General features: G+C 54.2%; 1 protein-coding gene across 1 annotated transcript; it reads left to right on the top strand.

The window, feature by feature from the left end:
- Positions 1–212: 212 nt before the first annotated feature.
- Positions 213–7,616, top strand: LOC130592325 (potassium-transporting ATPase alpha chain 1-like; the record flags this gene model as incomplete). Its single annotated transcript, XM_057396566.1, has 6 exons — positions 213–393; positions 879–1,048; positions 3,074–3,210; positions 4,934–5,084; positions 5,793–5,961; positions 7,462–7,616. Coding segments are annotated over 6 exons (963 nt in total), but the record flags the coding sequence as incomplete, so codon positions are not given.
- Between the last annotated feature and the right edge of the window lie 4,302 nt (positions 7,617–11,918).

Raw genomic sequence — 11,918 nt, 5'->3', positions numbered from 1 at the left:
CCCATAGGCCCCCATAGCCCCCCATAGCACCCATAGGCCCCCATAGCCCCCCATAGCCCCCCATAGCCCCCCATAGGCACCCATAGCCCCCCATAGCACCCATAGGCCCCCATAGCCCCCCATAGCCCCCCATAGCCCCCATAGCACCCATAGCCCCCCATAGCCCCCCATAGCCCCCATAGGCACCCATAGCACCCCATTGGCACCCATAGGTATCCGTCCACGAGGCCGGGGAGCGGCAGGTGCTGGTGCTGAAGGGTGCCCCCGAGCGGGTCCTGGAGCGCTGCAGCCACGTCCTGCTCAAGGGCCAGGAGCTGCCCCTGGACCCCCAATGGAGGGAGGCCTTCGAGGGGGCCTACGCGGAGCTTGGGGGGCGCGGAGAGAGGGTCCTGGGTGAGTGGGGGCACATCCCATAATATCCCATAGCCCATATCCTATATCCCATAGCCCACACCCCATATCCCATATCCCATACCCCATATCCCATATCCCACACCCCATATCCCATATCCCATATCCCATACCCCATATCCCATATCCCATATCCCATATCCCATACCCCACACCCCATATCCCATATCCCATATCCCATATCCCATACCCCATACCCCATATCCTATATCCCATATCCCATATCCCATACCCCATATCCCATACCCCATACCCCATATCCCATACCCCATACCCCATATCCTATATCCCATATCCCATATCCCATACCCCATATCCCATACCCCATACCCCATATCCCATACCCCATACCCCATATCCTATATCCCATATCCCATACCCCATATCCCATATCCCATACCCCATATCCCACACCCCATACCCCACCCCCCACACCCCATACCCCATATCCCACCCCCCACCCCTAGGGTTCTGTTCCCGCTGGCTCCCCGCCGGCTCCGTGCCTCCGGATGGGGACCCCGAGGAGCTCCCGGCCTTGGCCTCCGGGCTCTGCTTCAGCGGCCTCGTGGCCATGATCGACCCCCCCCGGGCCACCGTGCCCCAGGCCGTGCTCAAGTGCCGGACGGCGGGGATCAGGGTATGGGGTAATGGGGGGTAATGGGGGATAATGGGGGGTAATGGGGTTATAATGGGGGGTAATGGGGTTTAATGGGGGGTAATGGGGTTATAATGGGGTTATAATGGGGTTATAATGGGGTTATAATGGGGGGTAATGGGGTTTAATGGGGGATAATGGGGTTATAATGGGGTTATAATGGGGGATAATGGGGGATAACATGGGTTAGGGCTACGGTTACGGTTATGGTTATGGTCATGGTTATGGTTAGAGTTAGTTACAATTGGGTTATAATGGGGTTTAATGGGGTTATAATGGGGGATAATGGGGGTATAATGGGGTTGTAATGGGATAAGGGATAAAGGGGGATAAGAGGGTTATAATGGGGTTATTAAGGGGGATAATGGGGTATAATGTGGGATAACATGGGTTAGGGCTACGGTTACGGTTATGGTTATGGTCATGGTTATGGTTAGAGTTAGTTACAATTGGGTTATAATGGGGTTTAATGGGGTTATAATGGGGGATAATGGGGTTATAATGGGGGATAATGGGGTTATAATGGGGGATAATGGGGTTATAATGGGGTTAATGGGGGATAATGGGGTATAATGGGGGATAACATGGGTTAGGGCTACGGTTACGGTTATGGTTATGGTCATGGTTATGGTTAGAGTTAGTTACAATTGGGTTATAATGGGGTTTAATGGGGTTATAATGGGGGATAATGGGGTTATAATGGGGGATAATGGGGGTATAATGGGGTTGTAATGGGATAATAATGGGGAAAAGGGGGATAAGAGGGTTATAATGGGGTTATTAAGGGGGATAATGGGGTATAATGTGGGATAACATGGGTTAGGGCTACGGTTACGGTTATGGTTATGGTCATGGTTATGGTTAGAGTTAGTTACAATTGGGTTATAATGGGGTTTAATGGGGTTATAATGGGGGATAATGGGGTTATAATGGGGGATAATGGGGTTATAATGGGGGATAATGGGGTTATAATGGGGTTATTAAGGGGGATAATGGGGTATAATGGGGGATAACATGGGTTAGGGCTACGGTTACGGTTATGGTTATGGTCATGGTTATGGTTAGAGTTAGTTACAATTGGGTTATAATGGGGTTTAATGGGGTTATAATGGGGGATAATGGGGTTATAATGGGGGATAATGGGGGTATAATGGGGTTGTAATGGGATAATAATGGGGATAAAGGGGGATAAGAGGGTTATAATGGGGTTATTAAGGGGGATAATGGGGTATAATGTGGGATAACATGGGTTAGGGCTACGGTTACGGTTATGGTTATGGTCATGGTTATGGTTAGAGTTAGTTAATTGGGTTATAATGGGGTTTAATGGGGTTATAATGGGGGATAATGGGGTTATAATGGGGGATAATGGGGTTATAATGGGGGATAATGGGGTTATAATGGGGTTATAATGGGGGATAATGGGGGATAATGGGGGATAACATGGGTTAGGGCTACGGTTACGGTTATGGTTATGGTCATGGTTATGGTTAGAGTTAGTTACAATTGGGTTATAATGGGGTTTAATGGGGTTATAATGGGGGATAATGGGGGATAATGGGGGATAATGGGGGATAATGGGGTTATAATGGGGTTATTAAGGGGGATAATGGGGTATAATGGGGGATAACATGGGTTAGGGCTACGGTTACGGTTATGGTTATGGTCATGGTTATGGTTAGAGTTAGTTACAATTGGGTTATAATGGGGTTTAATGGGGTATGGGATATAGGATATGAGATATGGGGTATAGGATATGGGGTACGGGGTATAGGATATGGGGTATGGGATATGTTGTACAGAATATGGGGTATGGGGTATGGGGAATGGGGTTTGGAGTATGGAATATGGGGTATGGGATATAGGGTATGATGTATCTGATATGGGATATGAGATATGGGATATGGGGTTTGGGATATAGGATATGGCGTATGTGATGTGGGGTATGGGATATGGGGTCATTGCTGCCCACACTGCCTCCTCCCACCCCTTGCCCCCCCCCCATAGGTGATCATGGTGACCGGGGACCACCCCATCACGGCCAAGGCCATCGCGGCCGCTGTGGGCATCATCTCCGAGGGCAGCGAGACCCCCGAGGAGGTGGCGGCGAGGCTGAGGGTGCCCTTGGAGCGCGTGGACCCCAGGTGGGAGCAGCGTGGCCATTGGTGGCCAATGGAGGTCATTGGGGGCCAATGGAGGTCATTGGTGGCCAATGGAGGTCATTGGTGGCCAATGGAGGTCATTGGTGGCCAATGGAGGTCTTTGGGGGCCAATGGAGGTCATTGGGGGCCAATGGAGGTCATTGGTGGGCAATGGAGGTCACTGGGGGCCAATGGAGGTCATTGGTGGCCAATGGAGGTCATTGGTGGCCAATGGAGGTCTTTGGGGGCCAATGGAGGTCTTTGGGGGCCAATGGAGGTCATGGGTGGCCAATGGAGATCATTGGTGGCCAATGGAGCACATTGGTGGCCAATGGAGGTCATTGGTGGCCAAGGGAGGTCATGGGTGGCCTATGGAGGTCATTGGGGGCCAATGGAGGTCATTGGGGGCCAATGGAGATCATTTGTTGCCAGTGGAGGTCATTGATGGCCAATGGAGGTCATTGATGGCCAATGGATGTCATCGATGGCCTATGGTGGCCATTGATGGACTATGGTGGCCATTGATGATCTATGGTAGTCATTGATGGACCATGGTTGCCATTGGTGGTCTATGTTAGACATTGGCGTCCAATGGAGGACATTGGTGGCCAATGGAAGTCATTGGTGGCCTACGGGAGACATTGGTGGCCAATGGAGGTCATTGGTGGCCAATGGAGGTCATTGGTGGCCTGCGGGAGACATTGGTGGCCAATGGAGATCATTGGTGGCCCATGGAGGTCATTGGTGGCCAATGGAGGTCATTGATGGCCTATGGTGGCCATTGATATACTATGGTGGCCGTTGATGGACCATGGTTGCCATTGGTGGTCTATGTTAGACATTGGCGTCCAATGGAGGACATTGGTGGCCAATGGAAGTCATTGGTGGCCTACGGGAGACATTGGTGGCCAATGGAGGCCATTGGTGGCCAATGGTGGCCATTGAGGGATTATGGTGGCCATTGGTGGACCATGGTTGATATCGATGGCCTAAGGTGGCCATTGATGGACCATGGTTGCCATTGGTGTTCTATGGTAGACACTGGTGGCCCATGGTGGCCATTGGTGGAGCGTGGTTGATATCAATGGCCAATGGTGGCCATTGATGGCCTACAGTGGCCCTTGAGAGACTATGGTGGCCATTGATGATCTATGGTGGCCATTAATGGTCAATGGTGGCCATTGGTGGCCCATGGTGGCCATTAATGGTCTATGGTAGCCGTTGATGGCCCATGGTGGCCACCACCATGTTTTGGGGCGCTTCAGCACCAAGGACAGGGGTCTAGACCATGGCGGCCATTGATGGTCAATGGTGGCCATTGGTGGCCCATGGTGACCATTAATGGTCTATGGTGGCCATTGATGGCCCATGGTGGCCACCACCATGTTTTGGGGCGCTTCAGCACCAAGGACAGGGGTCTAGACCATGGCGGCCATTGATGGTCAATGGTGGCCATTGGTGGCCCATGGTGACCATTAATGGTCTATGGTAGCCGTTGATGGCCCATGGTGGCCACCACCATGTCTTGGGGTGCTTCAGCACCAAGGACAGGGGTCTAGACCATGGTGGCCATTGATGGTCTACGGCGGCCATTGATGGTCTATGGTGGCCATTGCTGGTCTATGGTAGCCATTGAAGGCCCCTGGTAGCCACCACCCCACCTGGGCATGCTCCAGCCCCACAGATGGGGCTCCGAGGACCCACAAGTCCCCTGTGTGACCCCCAGGCAAGCCCGGGCTCGGGTGGTGACGGGGGCCGAGCTGGCGGCCATGACACCGGAAGCCCTCGAGGGTCTCCTCCGGACCCACCCCGAGATGGTTTTTGCCCGCACGTCCCCACAGCAGAAGCTGGTGATAGTGGAGAGCTGCCAGCGGCTGGTGGGACATGGGATGGGGGGTGTGGGGTGTGGGGTGTGGGTATGGGGTGTGGGATGTGGGGTATGTTGTGTGGGGTATGGGGTATGGGGTGGGATATGGGGTGGGATGGGGTATGGGATATGGGGTGGAGTGGGATATGGGATGTGGGATATGGGGTATGGGGTGTGGGGTATGGGGTATGTGGTATGGGGTATGGGGTGGATGGGGATGGGGTGTGGGGTGTGGGATTGGGGGTGTGGGATAGGGGGTGTGGGGTATGGGGTATGGGGTGTGGGGAAGGGGGTATGAGGTATGGGATGTGGGGTATGGGGCATGGGGGTGTGGGATATGGGGTATGGGATGCAGGGTGTGGGATATGGGGCGTCAGGTAGTCATGGAGTATGGGGTATGGAGTATGGGATATGGGGTATGGTATATGGGATGTGGGATATGGGGTATGGGATGCAGGGTGTGGGATATGGGGCGTCAGGTATGGGGTGTGGGATATGGGATATGGGGCATGGGATATGGGATATAGGATATGGGGTATGGGATATGGAGTGTGGCGTATGGGGTATGGGGGGTGGGGTATGGGATATGGGGTATGGGGCTCTCTGGGTCTTCCCTCTTAGCCTCCTGGGCTCCTCCTGCACCCCACATCCCCACCCCAACCCCCCCATCCCCACCCCCCCATCCCCAACGCCCCCACCCCACATCCCCATCCCCTAGGGCGCCATCGTGGCGGTGACGGGCGACGGCGTCAACGATTCGCCGGCGTTGAAGAAGGCCGACATCGGCGTGGCCATGGGCATCGCCGGCTCCGACGCCGCCAAGAACGCCGCCGACATGATCCTATTGGACGACAACTTCGCCTCCATCGTCACCGGCGTCGAGCAGGGTGCGAGGGGGCCGTGGGGCGCAATGGGGCGGGGGTGGGGGGGACGGACCCGACATTGAGGTCGATGGGGGTTTGGGTACCCAACGTTGAGGTCGATGGGTCTTTGGGTACCCAACGTTGAGGTCAATGGGTCTTTGGGTACCCAACGTTGAGGTCTATGAGGGTTTGGGGACCCAACGTTGAGGTCTATGGGGGTTTGGGTACCCAACGTTGAGGTCTATGGAGGTTTGGGTACCCAACGTTGAGGTCGATGGGTCTTTGGGTACCCAACGTTGAGGTCTATGGGGGTTTGGGTACCCAACGTTGAGGTCTATGGGGGTTTGGGTACCCAACGTTGAGGTCGATGGGTCTTTGGGTACCCAACGTTGAGGTCTATGGGGGTTTGGGGACCCAACGTTGAGGTCAATGGGTCTTTGGGTACCCAACGTTGAGGTCGATGGGTCTTTGGGTACCCAACGTTGAGGTCTATGAGGGTTTGGGGACCCAACGTTGAGGTCTATGGGGGTTTGGGTACCCAACGTTGAGGTCTATGGGGGTTTGGGGACCCAACGTTGAGGTCTATGGGGGTTTGGGGACCCAACGTTGAGGTCTATGGGGGTTTGGGTACCCAACGTTGAGGTCTATGGGGGTTTGGGGACCCAACGTTGAGGTCTATGGGGGTTTGGGGACCCAGCGTTGAGGTCTATGAGGGTTCGGGCACCCCCATTGGGTCATTGGGTCCTTGGTCATTGAGTCCTTGTCCATTGGGTCTTTGGCCATTGGGTCTTTGGGTCCTTGACCATTGGGTCCTTGGCTCTTTGGCTCCTTGTCCATTGGTTCTTTGGGTCTTTGGCTCCTTGGCCATTGGGTCTTTGGGTCCTTGACCATTGGGTCTTTGGGTCTTTGGCTCCTTGGCCATTGGGTCTTTGGCTCCTTGGTCATTGGGTCCTTGACCATTGGGTCTTTGGGTCCTTGACCATTGGGTCTTTGGGTCCTTGACCATTGGGTCCTTGGGTCCTTGACCATTGGGTCTTTGGGTCCTTGGCCATTGGGTCCTTGGGTCCTTGCCCATTGGGTCTTTGGGTCCTTGGCCATTGGGTCTTTGGCTCCTTGCCCATTGGGTCTTTGGCTCCTTGCCCATTGGGTCTTTGGCTCCTTGGCCATTGGGTCTTTGGCTCCTTGGCCATTGGGTCCTTGGGTCCTTGGCCATTGGGTCCTTGGGTCTTTGGGTCTTTGGGTTCTTGGCCATTGGGTCTTTGGCTCCTTGGCCATTGGGTCCTTGGGTCCTTGGCCATTGGGTCCTTGGGTCTTTGGGTCTTTGGGTTCTTGGCCATTGGGTCTTTGGCTCCTTGGCCATTGGGTCTTTGGGTCCTTGGGTCTTTGGCTCCTTGGCCATTGGGTCTTTGGGTCCTTGGGTCTTTGGCTCCTTGGCCATTGGGTCTTTGGCTCCTTGCCCATTGGGTCTTTGGGTCCTTGGCCCCATGGCCAGGCCCTGACCCCCCCCCCCCCCAACCCCCAAAGGCCGCCTGATCTTCGACAACCTCAAGAAGTCCATTGCCTACACCTTGACCAAGAACATCCCCGAGCTGACCCCTTACCTCATCTACATCACGGCCAGCATCCCCCTGCCCCTCGGCTGCATCACCATCCTCTTCATCGAGCTCTGCACCGACATCGTGAGCCCCATTGTTGGGGGGTGGGGTTGGGGGGGGTGTTCCTCGCCCCGATTCCCCTATAGGGACATCTCCCCATAGGAGATGATGGAGGCAGTGGGGGTTCGCAGATGGGGGTCGTCACCATCGAGGCCCCATTGAAAAGGGTCGATCCATTGAGGGTCTCCATTGGGGTGCCCCATAGGAGATGATGGAGACATTGGGGGTCCCATATGTGGGTCACCACCATCGAGGCCCCATTGAAAAGGGTCGATCCATTGAGGGTCGCCACTGGGATGCCCCATAGGAGATGATGGAGGCATTGGGGGTCCCCTATGGATGTGTGGGTCACCACCATCGACTCCCCATTGATAGGGGTCCATCCATTGAGGGTCTCCATTGGGGTGCCCCATAGGAGATGATGGAGGCATTGGGGGTCCCCTATGGATGTGTGGGTCACCACCATCGACTCCCCATTGATAGGGGTCCATCCATTGAGGGTCTCCATTGGGGTGCCCCATAGGAGATGATGGAGGCATTGGGGGTCCCGTATGTGGGTCACCACCATCGAGGCCCCATTGAAAAGGGTCGATCCATTGAGGGTCTCCATTGGGGTGCCCCATAGGAGATGATGGAGGCAGTGGGGGTCCCATATGTGGGTCACCACCATCGAGGCCCCATTGATAGGGGTCCATCCATTGAGGGTCTCCATAGGGGTGCCCCATAGGAGATGATGGAGGCATTGGGGGTCCCGTATATGGGTCACCACCATCGAGGCCCCATTGAAAAGGGTCGATCCATTGAGGGTCTCCATTGGGGTGCCCCATAGGAGATGATGGAGGCAGTGGGGGTCCCATATGTGGGTCACCACCATCGAGGCCCCATTGATAGGGGTCCATCCATTGAGGGTCTCCATTGGGGTGCCCCATAGGAGATGATGGAGGCATTGGGGTTCCCCTATGGATGTGTGGGTCACGACCATCCACACCCCATTGAAAAGGGTCCATCCATTGTGCTTCTCCATTGGGGTACCACATAGGATCCATGGGGCTGCCCTATAGATATATGGGTCACCCCCAATGACTCCATCCATCCATTGAGCTTCTCCATTGGGGTACCCCATAGGATCCATGGGGCTGCCCTATAGACATATGGGTCACCTCCATTGACTCCATCCATTGAGCTTCTCCATTGGGCTACCCCATAGGATCCATGGGGCTGCCCTATAGATATATGGGTCACCTCCATTGACTCCATCCATTGAGCTTCTCCATTGGGCTACCCCATAGGATCCATGGGGCTGCCCTATAGATATATGGGTCACCCCCATTGACTCCATCCATCCATTGAGCTTCTCCATTGGGGTACCCCATAGGATCCATGGGGCTGCCCTATAGATATATGGGTCACCCCCATTGACTCCATCCATCCATTGAGCTTCTCCATTGGGGTACCCCATACCCATGGGGCTGCCCTATAGATATATGGGTCACCCCCATTGACTCCATCCATCCATTGAGCTTCTCCATTGGGGTACCCCATAGGATCCATGGGGCTGCCCTATAGACATATGGGTCACCCCCATTGACTCCATCCATCCATTGAGCTTCTCCATTGGGGTACCCCATAGGAACTGGGTACCCCATAGGATCCATGGGGCTGCCCTATAGATATATGGGTCACCCCCATTGACTCCATCCATCCATTGAGCTTCTCCATTGGAACTGGGTACCCCATAGGATCCATGGGGCTGCCCTATAGATATATGGGTCACCCCCATTGACTCCATCCATCCATTGAGCTTCTCCATTGGGCTACCCCATAGGATCCATGGGGCTGCCCTATAGATATATGGGTCACCCCCATTGACTCCATCCATCCATTGAGCTTCTCCATTGGGCTACCCCATAGGATACTAGGATCCATGGGGCTGCCCTATAGATATATGGGTCACCCCCATTGACTCCATCCATCCATTGAGCTTCTCCATTGGGGTACCCCATAGGATCCATGGGGCTGCCCTATAGATATATGGGTCACCCCCATTGACTCCATCCATCCATTGAGCTTCTCCATTGGGCTACCCCATAGGATCCATGGGGCTGCCCTATAGATATATGGGTCACCCCCATTGACTCCATCCATCCATTGAGCTTCTCCATTGGGCTACCCCATAGGATCCATGGGGCTGCCCTATAGATATATGGGTCACCCCCATTGACTCCATCCATCCATTGTGCTTCTCCATTGGGCTACCCCATAGGATCCATGGGGCTGCCCTATAGATATATGGGTCACCCCCATTGACTCCATCCATCCATTGAGCTGGGCTACCCCATAGGATCCATGGGGCTGCCCTATAGATATATGGGTCACCCCCATTGACTCCATCCATCCATTGAGCTTCTCCATTGGGCTACCCCATAGGATCCATGGGGCTGCCCTATAGATATATGGGTCACCCCCATTGACTCCATCCATCCATTGAGCTTCTCCATTGGGGTACCCCATAGGATCCATGGGGCTGCCCTATAGATATATGGGTCACCCCCATTGACTCCATCCATCCATTGAGCTTCTCCATTGGGGTACCCCATAGGATCCATGGGGCTGCCCTATAGATATATGGGTCACCCCCATTGACTCCATCCATCCATTGAGCTTCTCCATTGGGCTACCCCATAGGAACTGGGTACCCCATAGGATCCATGGGGCTGCCCTATAGATATATGGGTCACCCCCATTGACTCCATCCATCCATTGAGCTTCTCCATTGGGCTACCCCATAGGAACCATGGGGCTGCCCTATAGATATATGGGTCACCCCCATTGACTCCATCCATCCATTGGCTTCTCCATTGGGCTGCCCTGCCCTATAGATATATGGGTCACCCCCATTGACTCCATCCATCCATTGAGCTTCTCCATTGGGGTACCCCATAGGATCCATGGGGCTGCCCTATAGATATATGGGTCACCCCCATTGACTCCATCCATCCATTGAGCTTCTCCATTGGGGTACCCCATAGGATCCATGGGGCTGCCCTATAGATATATGGGTCACCCCCATTGACTCCATCCATCCATTGAGCTTCTCCATTGGGCTACCCCATAGGAACTGGGTACCCCATAGGATCCATGGGGCTGCCCTATAGATATATGGGTCACCCCCATTGACTCCATCCATCCATTGAGCTTCTCCATTGGGCTACCCCATAGGATCCATGGGGCCCCATAGATATATGGGTCACCCCCATTGACTCCATCCATCCATTGAGCCATGGGGCTGCCCTATAGATATATGGGTCACCCCCATTGACTCCATCCATCCATTGAGCTTCTCCATTGGGCTACCCCATAGGAACTGGGTACCCCATAGGATCCATGGGGCTGCCCTATAGATATATGGGTCACCCCCATTGACTCCATCCATCCATTGAGCTTCTCCATTGGGGTACCCCATAGGATCCATGGGGCTGCCCTATAGATATATGGGTCACCCCCATTGACTCCATCCATCCATTGAGCTTCTCCATTGGGCTACCCCATAGGAACCATGGGGCTGCCCTATAGATATATGGGTCACCCCCATTGACTCCATCCATCCATTGAGCTTCTCCATTGGGGTACCCCATAGGAACCATGGGGCTGCCCTATAGATATATGGGTCACCCCCATTGACTCCATCCATCCATTGAGCTTCTCCATTGGGGTACCCCATAGGATCCATGGGGCTGCCCTATAGATATATGGGTCACCCCCATTGACTCCATCCATCCATTGAGCTTCTCCATTGGGCTACCCCATAGGAACTGGGTACCCCATAGGATCCATGGGGCTGCCCTATAGATATATGGGTCACCCCCATTGACTCCATCCATCCATTGTGCTTCTCCATTGGGGTACCCCATATAGGATCCATGGGGCTGCCCTATAGATATATGGGTCACCCCCATTGACTACATCCATTGAGCTTCTCCATTGGGGTACCCCATAGGATCCATGGGGCTGCCCTATAGATATATGGGTCACCCCCATTGACTCCATCCATCCATTGAGCTTCTCCATTGGGCTACCCCATAGGATCCATGGGGCTGCCCTATAGATATATGGGTCACCCCCATTGACATCCATCCATCCATTGAGCTTCTCCATTGGGCTACCCCATAGGAACCATGGGGCTGCCCTATAGACATATGGGTCACCCCCATTGACTCCATCCATCCATTGAGCTTCTCCATTGGGCTACCCCATAGGAACTGGGTACCCCATAGGATCCATGGGGCTGCCCTATAGATATATGGGTCACCCCCATTGACTCCATCC

The sequence above is a fragment of the Pezoporus wallicus genome, unplaced genomic scaffold (assembly GCF_028554395.1).
Source record: "Pezoporus wallicus isolate ANWC-B61680 ecotype Strahan unplaced genomic scaffold, APGP_CSIRO_Pwel_v1 contig_14221, whole genome shotgun sequence".
Taxonomy (NCBI): Eukaryota; Metazoa; Chordata; class Aves; order Psittaciformes; family Psittacidae; genus Pezoporus; species Pezoporus wallicus.
This window is presented reverse-complemented; position numbering and strand designations above follow the sequence as displayed.